The sequence below is a fragment of the Camponotus vicinus genome, unplaced genomic scaffold (assembly GCF_025532165.1).
Source record: "Camponotus vicinus isolate PSW18456_S1 unplaced genomic scaffold, iyCamVici1.0 SCAF_9, whole genome shotgun sequence".
In the NCBI taxonomy this organism is placed as follows: Eukaryota; Metazoa; Arthropoda; class Insecta; order Hymenoptera; family Formicidae; genus Camponotus; species Camponotus vicinus.
In genome coordinates, this window is record NW_028141981.1 from 2,819,141 (window position 1) to 2,846,623 (window position 27,483).

Consider the following 27,483-nt stretch of genomic DNA (forward strand, 5'->3'; position numbering starts at 1 on the left):
AAAACGTCCAAGAGGAATCGTGCAGTCGGATGCGACGGTATAATCGATCGGTGATGCGTGGTGATCGCCGACATTAATCGCTGATTGACTGCTGTGAAAGATGCCATCCTGGCATCTCCCCAGCGAACCGATTCCCGTGTTCTTCTACAGAAGAGGGCTTCATTGTCGGAGCTAATCGTCGTGTAGGAAGAACGACGGAGACAATGGGATAGCTGATGGCGAAGCGCAGAGGGACAATCAAGTGGACTGAAGCGATTAAGTCGCCGTCGAATAGTCTTTGAAAGATTTTGCTTTGCTCGAGAGGATGGAATGTTCCATGGTTATATCTGTGAGAGTCGAGAATCGGCCGCAATATCCGGAATTGGCTCTCGAATGAAAGCTTATAAGAATGTACGTAATCGAATATGCAAGGTTGTGAATTTTCGCACGTTCTGATGTTAATCACTTTTGAAGCAGAATCAACATTTAATCGAGAATAATTACTTGTATTTCTGTGGTGAACAAAAATTCCAATATTTTTAATTATTTGCAAATAATTAATTAAATAATAGAAAGTAAATTCTGTAATTATTTTTTTAATCCAAACATAAAACCATGCATCTCGAACAAAAATTAAAAATAGAAAAAGAACTCATGTGTATAAAGTTATCTAATACTTGTAGATTGTACATCTAATAATTCTTTTAATTTATCGACATTTCACTAGCATAGTATGCTTGTTAAAGGGAGGATGTCGTTTTGAGAATATAATGGAAGCTGCTTAAAGAACCAGTTTCAAGTAGCAACAGCTGTCTAAACATTGATAGAGATTTGATTGATTTTTTTCTGTTTATATACCTGATCTTGTCATATATATATATATCACATAATATTTTTATATTCATTATTTAATAAATTTTCAAAAATGAAAGATGTAAAGTAATTAATTTTTTAAAGAATATTAAAAAAAAGATAAGAGATAATAATGCATTGTATTAAAAATTTTGTAAAAAATAACGTTCACAAAGAGAATATTTTTTACTTTCGCCACATAACTAATTAATGTCTTCTTTGTATGCTAGCGATATCAATATTAAAATAAATATTATGAAAATGAACTTACGTTATAAATAATGTACTTTTCAGCATCGTCATCAACATACGAGTCCGGCGGATATACCGGACATATTATATTGACTTGATCATACTCGAACGCTGCATTATTCTTGTTTACGTCAATTATATGATCTGTATTGTCTATTCGAAATCTGCAACAGAAAAATAGAATCATAAATAAATCGATCGAAGATACAAATTCTATTACAAATCTCCACCTTATTCTAATTAATAATAAACACGAATAACAAGCGCGGTTTTACAATATTATTTATTCTATGTACACGTGCGACGCGATGAAGTATTTTTTAAGCATTTTAATATTTTCATATCTGTTTACATGATACATTGAGGGAAAATATAGGTACATATAAAGAAATAAATGTCGTATAAATATTTTTCTGTTACTCTCAAAGTATCACATATCGAAATTCTCTCACACGTTTTGTCTGAAAATATATCTTCAGCTCTCGATCAAAAGTCTATAGCAAACTTTTTTCGATAAAGATTGTATTATAGTTTCTGCAGCCTATGATGATGCCGTGCATACCGCCGTTTCCAGCGCATACCGAGTTCTATCCGTAAAACGTTCGCGAGATGCCGACGCCTCGAGAGATGAATTCTCGGAGGGAACGAGAGAGATAGGGCGAGAAAGCTAGCGTCCCTACGGCCTGTCGGTAGCCAGGTCAGGAAACGGAGAAAAAGAAAAGAACTCGCGAACTCGCTCTCGTACCCAACGTCAGATAGGCAGGCGCCTATGGTGTCGAAGCATCGTGCAAATTGTACGTACCGACCACTACAGAGTGTCTCAAAAACAATCTACTAGATCCTCTTACATGGAAACCTTATGGAAATTATTTCACAAATAAATCAAACATTTGAATTATTATAATCTTTTTTAGTATGTTATTTTTTTTAATATCAGTATCTCAAAGATCTTGTTTTATATTGATATATCTTGTAGAATCCACATAAAGTAAAAAAGAGAAAACTTTCATCATCTGTTTAGGACTCAATTGAGATACTTCCACATTGAAGTCATCACGATTTTATTTAGCTTAGCCTCCTGGATCTTAGTTCGGACACCCCATACATTTATGCGCGCGAGTATGCGTTAGCTAGCAGTCGTACACGCGTGCACACAAACACACACACATACACAATGCGCGGGCGTGCACATCGCTGCATTATGTGGCGGTGAGTTTGCCGGTGAGGATGTACTCGGTAAGGATGAGGGAACGAAAGGTCGGCGGATGATAGGAAGAAGAGGAGTAGGTGCAGAGAGAAGAGGTGGCGGACGGTTCCTATATAACCGGTTCTCTCACCGTGAACACTCTCGCACACGCTAATACGCGTTCCGTAAGTCCCAGCGTACGTAACAGCGACGTCCCCCTATTTCGCGTCATCCATCTATTTCGAATTCGAGTCGGCAAGAGCTGCGTTATCGTCCAATAAAATTAGAGCTCGACAAAATTCAATATGCATTTAAAATTCTGTATTCTATATATCACACTTATTTTTAATTACATATTTTTATTTTCATGTTTAGACAATAATTTTATATAGACATATAATATACATATAACATATATATAACATTATATTATAATAATTTTATATTAACATTTATATAACGTACTCGTTATTTATCTCAAAATATTTATCTATGTACGATCAATGCATCTTTTATAAAATACAATATTTAATTATAATACACGTACAAACGAATAAAATGCATCTTTTGTGTCGACGGCCTGGTTTCGTTAAATACTAGTACATTTCACATCCGTGTTGCGGACGTTGAGCATTGTGTCGCCTTTTATTTTGTCGTTTTTCACTCACGAGTCTCGTTCTCGTTCTCATTCGCGATTACGCGCTTGTGATGCACGCACTGTGTATGATGCATCTACTTTTTGCGCGCGCATTATTATAGGAGCGCATCCAAGCCGCATGATGCGGAGAGCTTTACAAGCGTATAACCGTATTTATTCTTTATCTCTCGCTCTTTCTTATATACATTTGTTTCGTGTTGATACATATATGTCCTTACACGTGTTTAGAGTTATACGAGTCGACACTACTACGCGCACACATACGGTAACAGTGTATAAATATTTCTGTTATTTTTTGTATCACATTCACGTGCGCTTCCGCGGTTGGATCGGGTGTAGTCGGTCACGGATGATATAAACCGTAAATCGTATCCATTTATCTTTTTCTCATATGTGTATATATTTTCAGTTTTTATTATAAAGTTCATTTTTTTTATCAATAGCACTCACCAATTTTCGATATTAAATTTATGCAAAATATACAAGTCAATTTATAAGAGCTTTAAGAAATCCTTAAATAGTCATATAAAAAAGCGTATCCATTTATTTTTTTCCCATATGTGTACCTGTATATTTTCAGTTTTTATTATAAAGTTAATTTTTTTATCAATAGACACTCACCAATTCTCGATATTAAATTTATGCAAAATATACAAGTCAATTTATAAGAGTTTTAAGAAATCCTTAAATAGTCATATAAAGACGCGTATCCATTTATCTTTTTTCCATATATGTATATATTTTCAGTTTTTATTATAAAGTTCATTTTTTTTATCTATAAACACTCACCAATTCTCGATATTAAATTTATGCAAAATATGCAAGTCAATTTATAAGAGATTTAAGAAATCCTTAAATAGTCATATAAAGAAGCGTACCTTTCAGAGTTACTTTGTGACTTGATTTGTAATTTTCGCTCTCCTGATTATAAAGACAAAGACATGTCAAAACCGATAATTTTAGCGCGAATCCCTCTTATTCGCAGTTACAGGATTATGATAGAGCAAGTAGATAGGTTGACCGCAAATTTGTCAAAGGCGACACGATCCTCAATTTTGATATAAAGCTCTTCGAGAGAGCCCGCCCGCGTCTACAAGTCACGCTTGTCACGCGGGACAAGCACGACGACGCTGTTACAGAGGGAAACGCGGGCGTCGGATGTACGCGGTTCCGACGTTTCGGAGCGTTAACGGACAATCTCATAAGTGGGCGTGTAAGGGCTCGAAAATTGGAAGGTAGGCCGGACCTTGGCTAAATTAACGTTTGGCGATAATATCCGCTCTCTCTCTTTCTCCTTTTTTTTTCGTCGTTTTCCTCCATCGGTCCGTCGATCTGGTATTCTTAAATAAGCGCAACAACGGCACGCACATGTGTAGCGAGTACGCGTAGGCGTATAGGACGTTTCGTGTTTCGCGACTTGGCCATTACTTATTAAAGATCATATGTAGCAGCCTGAATTACTCGTGATAAAATCGCATCATTTTCTCATCCTCTCGTCCCGAATTGCCTGGCATCCTAAAAGAGTGCGGTTAAAAGAGCGAGAGGCTTTCAGACAGACGTCGTCGTCGACGTCGTCACGGATAATGTATGCGGAGGAGGCGATTCGAGCGAGAGCGACTTTATCGCCGTTTCCGCCAAAACACGTAGCCAAACGTGTTTAACTTTTTTGCCTCGTTGTTTGCCGACCGTTCGTTCCTTTACAGAAATTTTTTATTTGCCCAATTATTGCTACCGCCGGGTTAGAGACCTAGAGAGGAACCCTTGGTCGCGTCTTCCTCTTAATCGCCAAAGTTCGACCGGTCTTTTCTCGGTCGTTTCGCTACTCGTTGCTGACGTTGGCGTTTCCTTTTTTTTTCACGCGACTATTTCGATACCAACGAGCTATAAAGATTATTCTCTTTGCTTTTCGAAAATTCCTCCTTTTCGTTCTCCGCTGCTCTCTTCCTTTCTAATCATCACAAAATGCGTCTTTTACATCGGCTGAATGTATTATTGGTAATCCCGATGGTGATTTAAGACTCTTCCCTCCGGGAAACGATGTCATTTGCATATATCTACGTATTCGTAGGAGCGCTCGAGTACCCTCGTATTAATGTGATATCTTGCCTCGGTCCTTAACAGTTCTTTTCTGGCCTTAGATAAACACTCGACATGAATATGTATGCCACCTCGCCGGTGACTCGCGTTCAAAAGTACTACGCAATGGACATTGAGCCTCACTTCGTGGTCACGCGTCTCTTATGCGGTCATCATAGTAAAACCTAACAATATGTTATTGAATACGCGTATTATTCGGCGATTCTTTATATTGACCTAGTCTTGCAAAACAAGGAATAACGGTATTGAAATAAGCATAGTAGGAAAACCTAACGTTATCTTTTCATAGATAAGAATGAGCAAGTGTGGGAGATACTTCTGGTTTTTTTTTTAAATGTTTATCATATTTAAGATTATTAGTTATTCAATGAAGATTCCTTTCTAAATGATAAAATAATATTAATTTAAATGCCGATTGATTAACATTAAGTTAATGCTGATTATATGACGCGATGCTAGAATATTGTTTTTTTTTCTATTGTATCTGATATTCACATAGGATTAAATAAATGAACAAATGTATCTGATATTCACATAGGATTAAATAAATGAACAAATGTATCTGATATTCACATAGGATTAAATAAATGAACAAATGTATCTGATATTCACATAGGATTAAATAAATGAACAAAAAATTGAATTACATATGCAACAATATACTAGATGTATAAATTTAAAATGCACTCACATTAAAAGGAAACAAATTTTTTAATCATGTGTGGAGCATAATTTTTAGTAATAACATTTTATCACATCGACGAGACATCGGTCGAATACATTTGAGCAGCAATTTTCACACATACACGTACACGCAAAGTGATTTCCGTACGAATACAAAAATGAATTTGGTCGCCAACATCGTACACTCCATTTCCAACTGTCTTCATTAATTCCCACCACTATCTAGTCGACGCCAATCAACTACCCAGTAAACTCTGTGAGAGGGTCTTCCTAATTGGAATCGCGAAAAAGTGGGCGTGTTCCAATGGGGTACAGCATCGTTTCAGGTCGCTCCTGCGGAATTCCTGTCAGCCATTCGACGATGGCAATTTTCTATCCCACTAATTTGAACATCAATAACTTTGTACATTTCTTAAATGTCTTTATTTTATTGTATAATACGTCTAACTGTCTTTTAAATATGAATTAATATTAAATAATAAGTTTCGTATTCGCATTTTTTATTATCGATAATCAATATTATTTCAGTTTTTTCTCAAAGATAATTATAAATGAATTTTTATACTCGTGCATACGTGTTATACGTGTAACAAAAAAGTTACATGCAACACGCAATTATATGTAACGGCAGGCTATTTCGATCGGGGTGCATCGTAAAGAGTTAATGCAATCGTCACGATCCGCCGTTCGGACCCACAATGATCGAAATAAAAGTGCGAACGAAAGCGGAGGCGAGTTAACCTACCTGACCGAAAGCGAGCTACGAGGCGATACGTTCGCCCACAAAAGAGAACCTCTCGTTCCCGATCCTTGACCCTCGCGTGTCGTCAAATTGAAAGAGAGGATTCGCGGCTTCGGGCGTGCGAGATGAGAGTCGCGCGCAATTTCCGAAGCGTGCAACTTCGTGCGGACCCGACGGCGGGACAAAGAAGACTCGGTGAGAAACCGTGAGGAAAGCGTACCCACGTGCGCCGTCAAGGAAAAGAGACACCAAGAGGAAGAGAAATATGGAAAGGCTGACTCAAAAAAATAAAACCAGTCGATACAGAGGCGAATAGTACATGTGCGAGTGTATGTTGTATGTTCAAAGTTTATATTATCACTATTATATTAATTTTTATATCACATGTAATAGAGAGCGCAAAAAGCCAAAAGACATTTTAAAAATATGTAAAGGACGATAAGATATTTTTAAATCGCTTTTTAAATGTCTTTTAAGAACAGCTGATTAGATAGAATTTTTTCAGTATATGTGTGATTTACAGAAGTAATTTATTGATATTAGCTGATAACTTTTGTATGTTTTTTTCTACCATTCAATTAGAAAAATTGATAATTATTTCTAAACCACATTAATTTTTATATCACATGTAATAGAAAATACAAAAAGCCAAAAGACATTTTAAAAATATGTAAAGGACGATAAGATATTTTTAAATCGCTTTTTAAACGTCTTTTAAGAACAGCTGATTAGATAGAATTTCTTCAAGTATATATTTGTGATTTACAGAAGTAATTCATTGATATTAGCTGATAACTTTTGTATGTTTTTTTTTATTACCATTATTCTTACGAGATTGTTTAACAAAATTGTAAATCTGAGATTAAAAAGTTTCATTGCTTTACATATGGATTTGCTCCGCAAAGAGAAAACGGAGAAAAGGACAAACGGAATGGACGTTTGTATGCACCAACTATATATATAAGATATTTTGGTAAGAATATCAAAGCCGGGACCGCGCGTCAAAGAAAGTGAAGAGAATGAGCGCATGGAAAGAAGAGGAAAAGAAAGAAAGCAGGAAGAAAGAGGGAGGAAAGAAGCGAGCATAAAAAGACACTGTGGACGGAGCGTGGACGTTACGGCTTCGGGACCACCGCTTTACTCTTTCATTCATCATGTTCATTCCACAAACGAGTATTGTGTCTGTACGTGATGTACGTTTCTCTCTTTTCGCTTGTGCGCAACGCGTACAAAGTCGTAATTCGCGAAACCGCAAATTGTAAACGAAGATATAAATTTTGATTTGTATAGTTACGTCAACAAGTTTATTTTTTTATGTTTCTCCCTTTTTTCATATTTCATTCTATATTTTAGATCAAACAATTTCATGAATCAGTTATCATTCTAGGAGATATATCATAATTCATTTTTAGATAAAAAGTATATTTCAAACATGGTGTCGAAAGAATTGATAACACGAGAGATATACAGAAAACAAACATAATCAGATTGAGCAACTTCTTCAATCGTGTTATCCGATTTATCTGATTGTGAGTCGAGAGAGCTGAAAGAGAAGCGCAAGAAAGCGTTAATTTTTCCTTGTGAAATCCGAATGTGATGGGCGTTGGCATGTAACGCGTTCGCGGATATGGAATCGTTAAAATCCTCGTTTCTCGGAAGACGTATATATCGGATTCTTCGCACCTGCCCGGTTAAACCGACAGGTAACAAGTGCTATGTGCAGAGAGCACCGTGCATCGCGCCGTGATTGGTTCCTGCCGAGGGAAGAGGGGGAGAGATGATTTTATTTCCGCCCAATATGCGGACCCTTTGTTACCCCTTCGACAGTTGCATTCGCGGCGCTTTCCAATTTCCGTCGGTGTCGATCACGCCGCGAGGCTCCGATGTAGATTTGTCGCGCACGCACGCGGTTATCGATTCTATTCGCGTAATATTCAGAAGAAAAGCTCGCCGTCTTTCCATCGATCTTTTGTTTTGTTTTTATTCCTTTTTGCAAATTGCAATTCCTTGAAATTCTTCTACATCTGCATTTACTGTTAGTTTAATAGTTGCTATGTCTGGTCTTGCATCTTGCTAAATAATATTAAAATTATTGCTTTGAATATACACTTTGCATATATAATTTCACTTCAAAAATTAAAAAAAAAAACACTTTAGTATTAATGGCGTATATGGTGTTTTTTTTCAGTTTTATTCAAAAAGACTGTAATGCGAGAATCAGCCATGGTTCCATTGTCTTAAAAAAATGAGCTTTTTCGAGAATTTACTTTGGTGTAATATTATTTTATTCAGTGTGATAGACGCGTATTCATATCTCATTCATACTTAACACTGAATGTGGCTCTATTTGATTTTCAGCCTGAAATAACATCGCACGCGATATGCATATAAGACAAATAAAACTCTCGGATCCGATTCTCAGAAGCATCTGGCTCTTCTGTAACATTTGAAAAGCGGATTTATTCGATTCACGTACCCTTCAATTCTTCTGCATTCTTGCAGTTGCGTTCAAGTGTCCGTTCGGAGATCTCTCACGGCAATGCCTCGTATTTTGCGCGTATGTATTGCGCTACCCCGAGAAAGAGAGAGACGCAATTATTGGTTGTTAGCGCCTACACACTTATCATTTGCAACTGCAACGTGAGGCAACATTCTTGCACGCCACTGATATTCAGAAATGTTGCGGCGGCGGCAACGTGGACGCGGCTTTTACAACAACTTCCTGAATGACAACGGCGTCGATCTCGGCTCCACGAGCGGCCCGCTTGATGCAAGGCATTAAGGCGTTACGTAAATGCGTCTCGCATGTTGCGTACGGATGACTCGTCGGCGTCTTTGGATGTCTCTCTCCATTTAAGACGACCCGCAGGGCGTTATTATTAGTTAACTTCAAATATTTATCGTATTCTTCCTCCGCATGGCCCAATTCTGTCGCCTGTCGCTCGATAGGTACGTCTCGTTCAGACCTATTCTTGTATTCGGGTTAAATAAGGAGCTGCGGAGAAGCAGGACTTGATCGTCGGATTTGTTCAATGAGAGAAAAATGATATAATTTTGTCTCGGTTATTTAATTTAAGCTAATTTATTTACAAATACGAGAGCAATTTATAATAAATAAGGTAACAAGACATGCTATACAAGTTGCTAGCGTTATCTTAATTATATATATTACCTTAATTATATATATTGAATTATCCTAAGTACGATATATATAAATAAAGTAATAAATTGATTTAGGTCGTTTTATTAAAATACGAGTTTTGTATAATAAATAATTTATGGTTTTACAGGTTAATATAAATAACTAACATTATCAGATTACCACTTAATACTTTAGACAAATTGATTAATTAGAGGAAATGAAATGTAATTAAGTTAAATGTTTGAAAAAAGAAAGAATGAGATACAGCAGAAGAGACAATTTCTTATGATATTTGGAGAGAACAAATATAATTTAAAAATCGAGCTTCTTAAACTAGTAAATATAAACTAGTGAATATTGATTTAATTTCTTCGAATGTTAAATTTCTCTTTTAAGTATTCATTTCCATTAAGGATAGAATAATATTTTGTCACGCGGAAAGAAACAAGTAAAAAGAAATAGAAGACGAACGGAAACGTGTACAAGAATTCTAGCGTGTTTCCTCCATTCGAAAAAAAAGTTGCCATGGCATAGTGTTGCATCATTCACGTTTCGCGCATTCGTTACGCCAATCTCTCGTATCTTTTTGCCGCGACTAGCAAGGCAATCATCGCGCGAGCGCGTTGGTTGGAAAAAGGGCCGAGAGAGAAACGCTGCTCTTGTGTCCTGGTGTAACGTAGCAGGGAAAGGAAAGAGAATGTGCTAGTTAATAAGGCGTCGAGTGATTTTACTTCCTTCAATCCGCCCTTTCTCCGGCCTCCTCCAGATAAAACTTCATCCCGATCGGCGGAGTTTAACTGTATCGTGGCAAAATATCGACCGATCATTTGTCGAATTCCATCGTGGAACGTTGTTCGAGTTAATCCATTATCGATGGTACGTTTCGCTCGTGAACAGATTAATGAGATAGTTCTTACATTACGAAGCGTACAACAAAGTGACAGATCGGCATTTGCGCGATTCGCGAAGAATCGGATGTGACTTTACGGGTTTAATATAAAAAGATGATACACACAAATGTAGACAGCATTTGAAATTGCTTTGAAATGAATCATTAGTTGTTAAAAAATATCAACGCGTTTAGCAGAAATATTATAAATTTGATAATAATGATGAAATCTATTCCGAGCAGTGGATAGGTAATATTCAAAATGTTAGAGTAAAAAACGAGCAATTACTTCATTGAGATTGCTGAGCCTCGACCATAAATTAATTTCCGGTGATGCGTTAAAGTTTCCCAACTTGCCTTTCTCTTATTTTCTGTACGTTCTCGTCTTTTACTCGTAACGAATATAATCCGTTTTATGAGCATCGCCGCCTCTCTCGTCATTGCATTTCTCCTTATCTATCGCAACATTATCCGTAGCTTCCTGTCGTCAACTCGCAGAGTGCGACGTCTCCGAGAGGAATGGGTCCATAAACTGCCCTCCAACTCGAGAAAAATCTCTCTCGATCAATCTCGAGACTCGAGCGAATTCAACGATAATAAGAGTCGCGAAATAACATTTCCGTTTTCTGATCGATGCTGCCATACGTTTCGTCATATAATAATTCTGCAGAAGTTACGCTATTGAAAATTGACATAAAATCTAAAAAAAAAAAGAAAAAAAAAAAGAAACATCAAATGTAAGATGACAACATTTAATTAAATGTAATTTTAATCGAATTTTAATTATTTGAGCAAAGTAATTTTTAATATCTACTGGTTTTTCGTCGAAAACAACTTATGTAATTTATTATTATAAATAAATTCATTTCGAGTTAAAAAAAAAGAAAAAGAAATATATCAAATGTAATTTTAATCGAGTTTTAATTATTTGAGCAAAGTAATTATTATTATCTACTGTTTTTTCGTCGAAAACAACTTATGTAATTTATTATTATAAATAAATCCATTTCTAGTCAAAAAGAGGGAGAAAGCTGTAGGCGCGAGTCGACTTTGACGTTACTCGGTGACTTTTATTCGAGGGCCTCTAACCGTGCCTATAGCTAAAAGTTCATCGATCCACGCGCGCCACGACGCCGGGCGTCCTATTAAAAGCCGCCTCCGCCGCCTCCGTCGCGCGAGGCGTGGTGCGGAGGCACTAAAGTGGCCGGACGCGGACGGAGTATGTCGGTGTCGGTACCGGCGAGAGATCAGAGGACCGACGTCGAGAAAGAAATAGTTTCGTGTCGGGGAGAAACGCGTGGCGCACGTGTTTTCGGAGCTTGCGTCGCGTCCTCGAGCGCGTCGCAATTCGTCGATTTATCAAAAGCGTCGTCGAAAGCCGCGACAACCTACCGCCTTCGCCCTTTGCGTTCACGCCGTGGCTCAACAGGTGATAACATGAGCGAGATACGGTGTGTCGTCGCCGTTGCAAGTTGATTCTTAATTAACGTTACCGATTTTGAAAACGTGATAGAGAATAAACGTATAATTTATAGCTGCATAGATAGTGTGTTAAGAAATATATAATATATGCATACATACAAAATTAAATTTATTGTTTCTTTATATACAGAATAGAAACTAGACAATAAAATATTGAATGATTAATATACAATTTAATTTTTCTTTACATTAAATGAATATAAAATTATGTGAATTGAAGACAAATTAAAAGAATCTAGAGAATTAAGCTCCGCGAATTTCAAATAGAATAAAACTATATTTTTCAGTCAAAAAAGTGATATAAAACTAATATAGAGATTATTTTCTTTAACAAAATTCCTAACATGATTAATAAGATATTTAATTGTAAAGACTGAGTGAAACATTTATTAAAGATTATGTACATGATGTTTTTTCTATGCACACGATATGAGTTGCTCAATATTTAACGGTAAAATCTATTATTTATAGTCTGGTCTAGGAGAATTAATAGTCGAAAACTTTGTGTCGTCGATTTATTGCAGTTGGAAACGACATGTTGCGTTAAACATTTGTTCGAGTTTATGACTGCTATTATTTTTGTGTTGGTGCTTTCGTACGCGTTGGGTCATCAATCATCGTATTGTGGACGCGAAGGAAAGACCTATACTTTTAAAATTTAATATGTTAGATCAATTGATGCGATTCGAAGAATTCGTAGAATTGGAGGCTATAGCACATTTTATATCACTATAAATTATATCGACCATCGTCGAATAATTATGACCTATACAAAGTAATAAGAGTTACATCGATTAACGGTTAAATTGTATTTTTTCGCATAAATTTGTATCTTTTTTTTTCTAAAGTACCCGAATTACGAGATGCTTCAACTACATTAAAAATGATTTAATTGCACGTTTCCTAATTTCAGGCGATTTACTTTGTGGCGATGGCCGCCGTAAGAGCAGCGAGAAACCGAGCTATCCACGATGACATTTGACGACGATTTAATTTTACGATCGTTGGTTTTATGGGACTCTCGAAAGTCGATTAGGAGAAACCACTCTTGGGCGGAGTTGTGATCTTAGCCTTCGAATTTAGGAAGAAAGCGCGGAACTTGCGACGACCTTGCTATGTTACGATCTCTTCAGGTTTATAGCTGATATCGAGTCCGTGTACGAGGAAACTTGATGAAAGCTTTACGATTGTGAGAATTCTTATGGTGCATTAGAGATGAAAAAAAATAGTTACATCTCCAAATAAATTTCCGAATGGAATCGAGAAACACACAAAATCCATATCGTATGCGATAGGGATGTCCATGTTTTCATCAATATGCAATTACAACTAATATATTATTTGTATATACTTATACATTTTATTTTTCAATAATTATAATACCTTTTTAATAGCTTTTAAATAGCCTTTTCATTATATCAAAAATGCTTAAATACGATATATTTATACGAAAAATCTAACAATAATAATTATATGGATCACATCCTTGTATTTTACGTTTAATTTTTTAGATTTGTGAATGTTTGTAATTAATATAATTATTAGTTAATCGTACATTCAGTTAGAAACAGGATTTTAAAAAGCATATATAATAATAACGCATTTGCGCGGATTATATTTTTAATATTTTAGAATTATTTTGATCTATTATTTTTTATTCATAATTATTATGATCAGCTGATGCACAAATTTATAATCAAGTTAAGCTCTACAGATTCAAAGAAATAACAAAATTTTGATCTACCTATTTACGTTTTCTTAATACTTTAAATTGCATATTAAGAAACCAATATAGCAAAAAATATAGCACTTGATCAATTTTACATTAAAGAAGCCTAAGATTATAAATTGATTAAACAATCTGACGAGAATACGGTCTACTTATAAGAACATTCTGCACGATAAAGAAAGTAGAAAGTATCGATAATGCTAGAAGCTACACCGATAAAATCCACGACATCGAATCATAACTTCCTGTTCCATCTTTTATCTCACTCGTAAGATTAAAGCGCAGGCTCTCTTGGACCACGTGCATCAATCGCGATGTCAAGCTATCCGACAAAGGTGCTTTCGATGGCGAGTTCGATGATTTCCGGGATGATAGAGCTAATCACGACCGGATTGTCTTTGGACTTGAGGGAGATTCGCATTGAGACATTTCTGTTCGGCTGATACGGAAGGGATAACCGCGTCCCGCGGGTCTCGAAATCCGTTCATTCCGGACTCCGAGTTGAGATTCTCGGACGGGGACTACGCCGTCGTGTTGATGTCCCCGCGATAGCTCCATTATTCGTTGCCGTCGTGCGCAGGCAGGCAGGTACGTCGGACCGTTGTCGTCGCGACAGTTCGGGGTCACTTCCTAGTGCCGGAACGTTTCACACCAGCGTGACACATCGGCGCGGTGCGATTCAGCGGTTGTACAGTCACGAATTCGCGTGACCATACCGCGGAAAATCACCAACGATGGACTCGACTCAGCCGTGTCCCGACAACGGGACGAGCTACATCTCCGTTCTGATCGCCATCGGCCGAGAAATCTCGGCTTCTATAATATTATTTGTACGCGCGAACATGATTGTGTGAGTACTTGTGATAATCGTAGCTTCACGAGAACAAATCAAAATAACTTTAATTCTAATCTTGACAATATATATGATATGAATATATTCGATATGAAATATTGTAATCTCTCTGATCTTTGGAGCTCTGGTTTATAATTGATTACTTTATGATTAAAATATATTTTAATATTTTTAATTTTATTTTATTTATATACTTAATAATTTTATTTTAATTTTAATAATTTTATATTTTATTTTTTGTGTGATTTAATTTTTATATTATAATTTTTTATGTTTTCTAATGTGAATTGTGTGATATGAAAAAAGTATTTTATAACGCTTTGGATTTTAATGGATTAGTAGTATCTAGCAATCATAAAATATATAACCAAAAAAATATGGTGCGATATAGTTATCGATTTCTTACAACATGAAACGATAGAAAAAGAACTGGCTACATAGGAAGTTATCGCTATCGCTTTTTTAGAAAATTTGGTTCCCTGTCTATCGATGAGATAATGTTATATCGACTATCACAATCGCTATTTATATAGAATCCCTTATTTTATCTTTTGAAAAATAAATAGCTATATATTTGCTATTTTATTATTTCCGACTTATAATCTCATTTCTATCTCCAATAAACAAATTGATTTGACAAAAATTATATTCACATTTTGATTTATAAGTTCAGAAGTATAAAATTTAAATATCTTATTGGAAAAAATATTCAAATATTTCCTTTTTTCCATGTTTTTAACTATCTTCGATATATTACTCTAATTGTCAAGTACATATATGCTTTACGTCAAGAAGAATAGCATTATGATGATAATAATAATGCATGACTATGTATCATTAGTCATCAGAGCAATTAAAAAAAACAATTGCGTAAAAATTAAGTAATTAAACATAATAAATTAAGCGTGTTAAATTAAAGAACAGAAGCTAATTACCAAGTATATAATTATTATAAGTTCTTTCGTATAATTATGACTTATTATGATAATCATTCTTCCTGCGAATCGTTGTGCTGTTAAATATTATGGTATAAATTTTTATGTGAATTTTTATTATGAATTTTAAATGTTATTTCATTCACATTTTATTTCTCTTCACACGAGGATATTTCTTTTCACACAGTCTGGTAAGATGTCCTTACTATTGTTTGCACACGTGAACGCAAAGTGTACTTATTATCCTTTATTTTCGATGGGATTCTTCCTAGTGCGTAAAGAACAGGACTCTACCGCACATTCCGTCCGTCTGTCAACATTTCGACTATTTCTTCCGTGCGAAGAGTCCTCCTCTCCGAGCATAAATCATACCTTCGTCTGTGTGTTTCCTATAATCTCCAGCGTCGCCGGCACTTGTTCTAAGGAAATAGACTCGTCATCCCTTTAGAATGTGCTAAGAAGCAAGGTAAACATCGGGACCGTCGTCCTCGTTGACGTTAAGTCGACCCGAGGGTCTTACCTCCCTCGACTTTTTACCTCGATCCTGGTTTCCGCACGTGACTTTCAACTGACACGGAGTCTTCCTCCCGCTGCGGTGAGAAGAGAAAGACGGAAAGAGGGCGGTGCCGCTCATCGCGACCTCGGTTGCACCACGTGCGGTATCCCTCGGGACAAAAAGTTCCGAGTCCCGAAATCCGGGTCTCATAATCCGCGCGGTGGGGGACGGGATTTTCTATTTATGCGACGGAGGCAAGTGGTTGTGTCAATACACGAGGCCGGCAAGTAGTGTGGAAATTAACCTTGAGGAATAAGAAATTGTCTTCTTCTCCTCCTCCTCTTTTTTCCCGAGTATTGCGATCGTCCTTGTCGATCCGGAATAAGCGGGTCCTGAGTTTACGCGTGGACCCGGGGCGGGCTAGCTACGGTATAAATCTCGGCGCCCTAGACAAATGGGGCCCTCCTAACGTGCGTGCTTGCATGGAGTCCTGCGCGAGCATGCTACGAGGATTCTCTTTGTTCGTCGAAGGACGACGCATTCAGCTTGTTTGCTTCGCAATCCTCGGATACTCGCGCCGATGTAGTTTTCATAAGACGATTTCATTCGTCCTCTAGGGATTTGAGCCGAAAAATGAGTGCAAACGAGAAAATGTAAAGTGCGAATCGTAAATAAGAGCTTCTGAAACGATTAAAATAGTGATGACAATATGATTACTAATAATCATTATGTAATATATTAAAATCCAGAGAACTTGAAATCGAAAGAAGCTGTGAATTAATTTTTAGCCTTTATGTTTGTGATTTCCACATTAATCTTATTTTTGCCTAACGAGTATTTTAATGCGAGTTATTTAATTAAATCATAAGATATATTAGTTTTTATTTTGCATTTATTTTAAATCTTGTTTAGATCTATACCGATAAATTTTTTCCTCCGCGAGATTCTCCGGCCAGCCACGAAAACGATGAAATCTCGCTTGGACCCGGGGAGAAGCCGGTCGGACATAAATCTCAATGTCCTAGATTTAGATGAATAGGTTTTAACGGTGCGTACGCGAGTTCTCTACACGCGCACGCACAGACCCTGCGCTCGCCGCCTTTGTCCGGCCAGGACAAACGTATAAAGCAGCAGTCATTTTCGATTTTCGATTTTCAAGGTTTAGTCATATAAAAAGACACGCGTGTACCTGGGCTTCTCTTACCCGATGGGGATTTCCAAGCCGTCTTCTCCAGGTACGTCAAATTGTGCTCGCGTCTCCCTTTGGGAGATTTTCCCTACTCCTCTCTTTCTCTCTCTATCTCTCTCTGCGCCTTCTCCGCATTTTCCTATCTAACCCCTCGGCGTATCGTCGAGTTTTCAGCAAATAATAGCCCCACTTGATTGTGGGTATCTTAAGCAAGGATGCGAGGGACATCCTTGTCATGCTCCACGTTTCATTCGGATCGTGGGGAAACACGAGATCTATTGTCAAGATTCAAGGCATCACATCGCGGAGAAAAGAAATATTGCGGCTAGAAGTGGCGTATTTTGTTTGCTCAGTATTGTCGTCTGAAGGTTAATAGTGAAGTGGTTTGTTGCTGGAATTTTTCGGGATCGCGCGGCTTAACAACAGATGTTCGCTAATAGGCGGAACCACCGTTTATTGCATACAAATGATAGAATCGTACATATACTTGGGATTATTGTTTTTTTTAACCTTTATAATCTGTTATTAGATCGCTTGTATTATATTTAATTTTTAGTAAAGGCTCGATAAATTTCTGTTTAGAGAGAATTCAATGAGAGTCAATTCAAAAAATTTAATAAAACATTAATAAAAAGTACACACACATATGTATATAATTTTCTCACTTTCTTATAAATATACAGATGGATTTTAAAATCACTGATAGACTAAATAAGCGTCTATGATTTTACCGTACAATATTTTATCACGTAATATTTATAGATATAGAATTCCGAGAGAGAAGAGATTGCGCGTCGAGCCTCTCGACGAAATCCACGAACTACATCATCAATCACGTGGCTCTCCGTCGATCGTGCAAGGTGCAATTATGGATATCCAGAAACGGGTGGCGGTCTCCGTAATACAAAGAATCCATTTCACTCTTCCTCGCCTCTTGTGCGCGCATCTTTCTCCTCGCCGATCGCTCTCTTTCTCCCGCGCCTCCTCCACCTCCTCCCCCCATCCTTCCTTCGCCCGTTCGCCCCTCGAGAGAATCGACCTACGGCTGTTCTTTCGGAAACCATATATTTTTCGTTTCACAGTTCGCGGCGCCGTTGAATGCCCTGCCTCCATTCAGACGAGGGTGCATCTCCGTAGCAGCCGCCAGGTATAAATTCTGGCGTCGGCAACGCGCTCTCGATGGGGTGGGTGAGGAGACGAGGAAAGACGGCGAGAGACGGGGGGAGGAGAAGAGTAGGATACAGGGGGAAAAGAGGAGGAGAAAGATCGGTCCCATGGTAATCGATTACCTCCCCTGTATCCCCAGAATCCCATATAGTGACCGGCCCCATGGCCCGAAGATTGAACCTTCGATAACTGGCGCTCTTCTCTCTTTCTCTCTTTATCCTCTCTTTTCCGCTCCTCTCCCTCTCCCTCCCCTTTCACCCACTCTCGCTCGACTTACTCCCGAGAGATTCTCCCGAGTCGGTCGGTGCTCTCGTCTATTTTCTTGCGCCGCGCGACGAAGGACGTAATCCCGGACCTCGGAAATGCCGCGCTAATTAAACCTTGCTCTGACACCTGCTATAGAAGCCCACTTTGCACCTCCCACAGCTCTCGATTGACTCTACAATCTGCTGCCACACGATCGCGTATGATACAGAGCGAAGAAACAACTCGAAAGAAATATTATAATAAGCTAGAATGAAGAATAAAAATATGAATGCAACGTGAAATTAAATTATGACCAGTCTTGGATCGTATCGTTGTTAATATATATATATGAATTTATATTATATAGCGCGAATTTATTCTAATCGGTTATAAACAATCTTACCGCGTAACGCTTATTAGATCCCGAAACGCTTTATGAAAATCCAAGATGGGTCTTTCGAAGCGCCATTAAAACGCGATCCGTGTCGTTAATTATACGCTGCATCGAAATATGTACTATGTGCGTACTATGTAAGTACACATCACGAGCAAGATATAATTGAATCAGACGCATCTTCGGCCACGTGTACGCACGTACACTCGCATGCAAACGAACTGCGTAACTCGATATTCCTGTTTCTAATTATAATTCTGTACGCAAAACAGCTAATTGAGAGGGCGATGCCACGGATAGACACGCTATTCTGGATTCTGCATTTTGCCTTTGTGCTCGACTACTGTTACCATTCGTTTTCACGTATCTATATATTGTTCGCGGTTACAAATGGGTAAGCAAACGCATCGCGTTCTGGCGCCAATTCTATGTACGGCAATTAGATTTTATCGGGTCCCCATTTTCCCTTTCTCTTCTGCGGGAGGACTCAAAAATAATAGAAAATATGGTTATCACATTTATTTGCATATATTAGCTTGATATTAAATCGATATTTTCTTCATTCTACTTACAACTTTACAGCACCTTTGGCTTCATTATATTTTTGATTTCCGATGAGCAGATATTTCAGTGGCTGATGAACTCATGGATGGAAGATATTGGCAAAAATAATTTAACTACTTGAATTCGATTTTCGCCTATGTGATAGTGATACAAGAGAAAAGTCATATAACTCTGCGATAAAAATGATAGAATGATTTATCTCTCTCTTTCTTTCGAATAATATATTCCATGTATATATGGAAAAAATTTAAGTAGGATAATATAGAATATATATATTTTTGTAAAAATGCTTTATACATTATTATACGATTTATTTATTAAAAGTTTTATAATAAGATTGAGCATAAAATAAATGGAGGTTTTATAATAAAAATATTTTTTACATGTGAAATGTTAACACATAATATTTACATCCATGATATTACAACGTAATTTGAATACAAACGCCGATCGGAACAATTTTATCATGCATCAGCAGGTAATTCTCGGAAAGCGGACGTTCTTCTTTTCTAACTAATAGTGATAAGATTATATTAAGGTACCTATTGATATTCTTATCATATCAAAAGAGATACTTGAACAGCGAAGTAGCGATGCATCGAGAAATATATAATTTGTAATAGGATATATACATATAATGTTATGTGTTTAAGAGTGTTAATCAGATGAGTAGTGAAAGACAGATTGTGAAAATAGTAAACTTTGTAAATATTCCAAGTTTTTTGAGAGTATGCGATACATATAAGAATTGAAAATATATTGAATAATTTAAAATAAATCCAGTAAACATTAATTGCATAAACATAAAAAAAATATATATAAAGTATAATAGATAAAAATAAAGAATTAAGTGATGTGAATAAAAATAAAAATTAAATGACGCTAAATTGAGTAGACAAATATGCATGTATGTGTACACATACAAAAAATAAATTTTTTGCTTCAGACATTACGATACTATATAAAATCTACAAGCTTGCTGCTGCGGGTACAAAAAAAATACACATCTCTTTGAGGAGTGTGTTACAAAACACCCATCATATAGTGACGCTTTTTTATCGAGTGATGTTTACGACAGGAATCGGAGGAATCGAGAGGCAATAGGGAGAAACGATCGAGACGGTATCGCGATTTCTCGTTCGCGCGAGAGGCGCAATCGAATCGCAGGCCATAGAATCACAACAAGGATTCATAACGCGAGGAGGACGACACGGCTGGGTGCAGCTGCTTCTTCTTCTGCAGTTTGGAAACCGCATCTGCCGGTCTTCCTTCCCACCCCGTATACGTAGTCCTTCTCATCGGTCTCTCATCCCCGTTTCGGTCATCCTCATTTTTAGGCCCGCGGCGCATTACGCGGCACTTTTTTCTCCGAGATGCATCCTCTTGCAGGATCTCGACACACCGAAAAGACCGACCGGTCGATCTCCTTTCCCGAGTCCATATTCGAGGAACGCACGGCCCGGTAATAACATCTCTCGCACGTATTTTGATCCGCTCGTAATATGCGAAATATATTCGTGAATATAGCGGGTGATCACATGGTATACGCGGCCACTCGGGTATTCTGAGGGAAAACGTAGCATGTTAGAAAGAAAGCAAAATCGCGAGAGAATATAATGGGCGTAATATTATGTTTCGTCAACATAACGTTTCGGTAAAATCGATATATGTATCCCTCTGGGAGTTTCATTAATGACTACAGTGTTATCGCGCAGGGTAAAACCTGCCGACTGATATATACGCGTTCAGAATGAGATGAAAATAAATACGCGTGATGTAATTGAATAATGTGTCGATGATAGTATCGGTATGCATCATGTTTATAATGCAAGCTACTTTATTATTGTATCTAAAGAAGAAGTATAATCAGAATGAAGGAGAGAAGGAGAGAGTAATATGTTACAACACAATCATAATCGAACGATAGCTATTAGACACGATGCAAAAGGCACACAGACTTGTTTCGCACGTGTTGAACTTAATCGAATACGTGTTTCGCCATCAAATCATATTCAAGATTATTTCTCCATTCAATGTTATTTCTCGAGATGAATCTTTTCCCTTGAATTATGTATTACAGTGTAAGAAATATGTTGCAGTTGATTTACATTTTATGTGAGATGAATGATAAGCAACAGTCATGAATCATACTTTATACCCGCGCATGAAAATATAGTTTCCCTTTTTCCCGACAAGTTTCTTACATTAATCCGCCATCGTACACTACGAAGGGGGCACGCGGAGTCGCTCCGCAGACATTTGTTCACCGTCTCAAGGATAGTTCATCGAGAGTAAAGGTATTTGTGCTAGAGAGACGGGAAGAGAAGAGGCGCTGCCTGTTTACTTTGCGCTTAAGTACGCGTTATAGTGTACACAGTGTGTATTTGGTGGAAACGTGTCTCGCGCGGACGAAAGACCGGGTACCGATTCGCCGGTATTGTATCGAATCTTAAGCTTCATTCAACGAAACGTAAATCCTCGCTCTCGGTCCTTTCATTCAAGAAACGCGAATATAAGTCGCAGCCGCATCAATACTTTCAGCTGCACGAAAATCCCAGGGATGCCGGTGCAGATGTAAACATACTGAAGTCTTGGAAGTACTTCATTCGCGTCTCCCAGTGGTCGGGATTTTATATAAAGGAATGAATAAACCGACGTACCTACATGACAAACGCGCCACTCCAGAACGATCCCTCGGACAATCTTGATGTATGCGACAGAGAGATCATCGGCTTTTCGACTATTGTACACGAAGAGTCGTCTTGCCACATGTTTGTCGCGAATAACGTTAACGAGTTTATTTCTCAACAATAATTTAATTCCTCAAAATATTTAGTAAAAATTATAAGATAATAAAAAGATTATAAAAAGATTATTTCGATGCTGATAAAAATAAGTTTGGATTAACTCTGTGTAGAGTTAATATTTCAATTAAATAAAGATATATGTGCTTTATAAATTAATTAGATTTTTTCTTTTAATTAATTTTTATCTTATATAAAAGAATAAAGATTATGAAAGATAAAAGCATATTCGCTTGATATTCATGAAAATAATTTGTTTTCTTTTTATTAAGGTAGGTATTCATAGCGGAAGTTTGGATTTTTTCTGTAATATTAAAATATAATATTTTCTAAAAATATAAACTCTTGAATGAAATAAAAATATTATATGTATAAATAAAAATATTTAGATGCAACTTTTGCACATAAAGTTTCACATTAACCTAGTTTTTTGCATATTCCATTTTTGATATTCTGTATATTATATTCAATTTTGTTTATTCACATTATCATATTAAGAACGTTTCATGATAATATAATTATCAACATTCTGAGATTAGTTTTTCAACAATATTATTAAATCAAAAAGTCGAAATATTTCTTAAATTACGACATGAAAAATATTAGACTTGCATTATTTTCATAATATCCATTAAAATGTGACAGATTTTAAAGCTCCACAAAGAATCCATTACTGACAAATCAATTTAATGCAAAATTATTATTTCACTCAATACTGACTCACTATTGATTCATAAATAAATAATGTAATGTTCCGTAATAAAATTTATTATTGGTAAATCCGTGCACAGATTCTCGAGCGATACGTGGGAGAATATTTATCCCTGTCGCCAGGATACAGGAAAGGAGAACAGGATGCGGCGGAGTCGCTACCGGGATAAGAACGTATCGTAAAGAAACAGCCATTTTATATACATCGATTTAGAGAGCGAGTATAAGTGCGTGGAGTTGCGTCGCGACAAGCGAGCAATGGAGGCGGACGGGAAAATCGTTCCTCGCTCGATGGCGTACACACATGACGGAAAATTACCGTCAATCCCCGATAAGTTATCGACAATTTTAGAAGAATGCCGCCGGGAAGTGACGCCACGTCGCGCGCACGTATCGAGCAAAACCGACAATTTGCCCGGTATTAAAGGCAACGTCGAGCCGTTACAGATCGAGTCCGCGAACTCTTCCGGTCTCGCGATGGAGAAAAACGACGAGACACGACCGTCCGAGGCATCGACGAATTAACGGCACTTCTCGCCGGATTATATCTCCGAGATGACACGCCGCCGCCTTCCAAATTTCGTCGGCTCGACGCGCGCGCGCGAGCAAGTTATTACACGGTGACGCGCGCTGTTACATTAGGCAGATAAATGGTAAGATAGATGGCTATCATAATGGCAACGATAGAGCAGGATTAAATTACAGTGCTACGCGGTTTTAAAACTATTCATACTCGGCTCATGGAAAAACATAGGAGCAAATTACAGACGACCGTCTCTGTAATAAGCCGCGCAGCGCGTGGACGTCACTCATCGTTAATCGCATCATTCTTGATTGGTACTTAGATCGTCGCATGAATTTACGCCGAAAGCGTCGTGCCATGTGAAAATCACGGGTTAACGACGTTGTAATTTCGGTCGGATTTATTTTCAATCCTGGAAATACATGCGCAAATTTGTATCGTCTATCTTTATGATTTATTCGTGCTATCGAAATCGAACTACGCGTTAAAATTATACTAATTCCAATTTCTCTAGAGATTGATCGGATACTCGAGGGTGTGCAATAGTCGGGGGAAAAAGTTTCCGATTTTGGACGACTTGAAATCGCGAGTTCGGACTGAGAAATGAGACGAAAAGTTGAAGCCAGAAACTCGGACTTGATCTAAACTAGCCGGGCGGATTCACCCGGAGAGACCCGCCCGTAATTAAATATTACAAATGATCGCTGGCTGCATCTTGAAGGTTTCTCGTGATGGCGAGAGAGAAGCGCTTCCAACACGGTAGACCATTCACGATCGCCCCGAAGGGAACAGTTCGCTCGTACAGGAACGTAACTCGTTCCCGTCACGCTCCAAGCGGGCCCTTTAACGTGTGTGCGCTACGCGCTTAAATGAAGAAAATCGAGGGGAAATTAATGTCAGACCGCCGGTCGGTCTGACCTTTAACGTTTCACTCAGGACATGTGTGTAAGACACGTTAAATGGCGCCGTCGTACCGGACGTGAGCAATAACGAAGTTATTCTAAAATGGCTGTCGTGAGTTGCTCAATTTTAGGGAACGAGACAATCTTACTAAATATGTACAATTTAATATAAAATTAATATATTTTCTCTCCTTATATAATATATTATTATATAATCGTGTAAAATAATATCGTTTTATAATTTTATGTACATGCATATAAACTATTAGAATTCTATTTTTAAAAGCCATAGGGATGAAGAAATATAAGATGTAACGTATCTATAGGGCAAATAAAACGACGTGATTCATACACAATTCTCTCACGTATATTCGACCGAGTGCAAGACTCGTCTCGAGCTGATGCAACGCAAGTTTATCCCGGAGTGAATCCGTCGAATGCAAGCTAGCGATGCTCTATCAGCGTTAGCGGAAGTCAAACAACATGCAGAGATACCGTCTGGTCTAATGTTACGCGAAGCAAGGTCCAAGTAATTCGAACCTCGGATCTAAGAGCCGCAAAGGCCACGAAGCGACTCGGTACATCGACTAATCACCGTGAGAAGCCTTCCTTCCTCCGCGGAAGCGCTTAATTACCATCGGCTTTCTACCGATAACGCGCCCAGGGAACTTCGACCCCTTTCGTGCCTCGAGACGCGAAAGAAGGGAACGGCGGAGGTGGCCAGGTCCATCTAGATAGAGTCATAGTATAAACGGCGATCCATATCGCTATCCGACGGACGTGAAAGACAATTGGAAACGAGATTTCGTAACGGCGACGATAAACGTAAAAGTAAACGATCGCGGCGCAACGTCGCCTCGGGACGCGAAATTCCGTTCCTCTATCTCCCCATGAAAATGGGGGAGGGGAAGGGGAGGGCAGGTAATGTCCTCGTTCGAATGAAAATTTTAACTCTCTGCGAACGCGTTTTCGCGACGATGACAATCTCCTGCGAATTTAAGCGAATGTAAATAAACGAGCTTTTACACTTGTATCGCGAAACCAACGTGGCGATTCAATTTTGCACCAAAGGGAAAAACCAGTCGTAAATGGTATCAAGCGAATTAAAATTCATCATTTTGCAAGAAAAAAATCGGATTTGGATTTGAAAAATCCGATTTTTTTCCTAAGAAATCAGATTTATTAAAGTTCTTGCAATTCTTGCATTTTCTAGATTTATAGAAATATCTATAATTTTAACGAATTTTTTTGGTACAGCAAAAGTACAAAATTATAACGATAACTCTTCTTTGAAGCTGAAATAAATCACAATGGTATGATGATAACTTTCATTTCTATTACGAAACAAGAGTAAGTAAGTTTCTTCGAAGTTAGTCTCTTGTTTATAAACATATAATTATGGTAGCGCTATGCTATTTGTAACAGGACGAACCGTGGATAATACCCGAGCTTATTCGACTTACGGACAATGAAGTTCGTGAAATCGTGAACAAGCGAGAAAATACGAAGAATCAGCTGCCTGGTGAGTTTCCATCTTTCTTTTTTTCTTTCTTTCGGCAACGTTTACCAAATTTTTCTATCCGCGTAAACAAGCTGTCCTTCGACCTAGGCAGAAATCCGATAGCATCGTTCCCTCCTAGGGTCTCCTATAATGACAAGACTTTTCCTTGTTTCGGTGGCCGGTAGATCGGTGGAAAACACATGTCCCAACCTATAAGACATACACGGGATCGATCCAGTTGACCAGTGCATTCCTCATCTCTTGTCAAGCACGAGGGAATAGCTCGTCCCCGCTAAGATATGGACAGAGAAGCAAAGAAGGGAGAATCTTCATCGTTGACGACCTACGTGAAAAAGCAGAACAAGCTGGGCCAGATGGGAGGATCGACCATGAGGAAGGGAGGGAAAAGGTGAAGGTGCAACGATGTAGAAAGCGACCAGTCTGGGTCCGGGTATTCTATTATGCCAGGTTATCTAGATTATGGCATTCCTGCTTCGAGGCAACCCGTAGTGGATGGAATGGGGTGTTGCGAGAGAGCGAATAGTCGTCGGCCGCACTTCTCGCTTTCTATATATCGCGACCCTCGAATGCCCATTAATCCTCCCGTCTCGAGAAAAGCTCAAAATTAAAAAAGGAATATACGTAGATATATATAGGGGAAGAGAATTTATATATATATATATATCCTTCTCTCTCTCTCTCTCTCACTCTCACATAGAAAGAAACGGTCGTTCGGAACAGGTAGCGTTTCATCCATCCAGGTGCTCTTATTTTTTCCGTGTTTTTTCTACAATTCATCGTTCCATGTTAAATGATATTCAATAAGCATGCGATTATTCGCGACGATCAAAATACCCCTACGATGCATGACAATAGATGGAGCAAGATAGTGCAAGTTATTTACTCAAGTCTCACACAGAATTCACATACACGTATAAAGAATTATTTTATCTTGTTTTTTATGAAAATTTATATTTCCAATTTTAATTAGTGCTGAAAAATATGTAAATATAAATATATATCAATTTTAAAGAATGATATTTGAAAGTCGGTAGACCTTTGATATAGACCCTTGAAAATCCTGCGACCGTATCGAAAGAAACCAGGTAGTGAATTCCGATATTCTTTGTTTCTGCGTATACTTTTTGTTCTTCCTTATCTAAAGATTATATTGCATTTAATGTGTGACTGCCTCTAAGATTTATGGCAATAACGATACGCGTCTATAATAATGGCGCCTGTAAAGACCGCGGAACATCTGTCAAGATATTGTTTTTGTAAACAAACTTGTGTCAATATTTCGATCCATTAGCAGGTATTTTTTTTATTTTACTACACCCCTGTCCAGAAGAAGTTATATATACGAATTTATATCTCCAAAGCGCCATTAGCAGGTACTAAAAAAGATTAAAACAGGCGCCACATTGTATGCATTAGATAAGATTCTTGCAAGTTTTCTTATTTTCAGAAGATTAGATTATGAAAGACATAATGGATCGAGTAGCA

The 27,483-nt window shown here is 37.7% G+C and overlaps 1 protein-coding gene across 1 annotated transcript in view; it reads right to left on the reverse strand.

Moving 5' to 3' along the window:
* The window catches only part of Ephrin (ephrin), a 52,629-nt gene that overhangs the window by 12,413 nt on the left and 12,733 nt on the right, over positions 1-27,483 (reverse strand). The window contains 1 exon segment of the mRNA XM_083109603.1: positions 1,103-1,247. Coding sequence (XP_082965729.1) covers positions 1,103-1,247 — 145 coding nt within the window.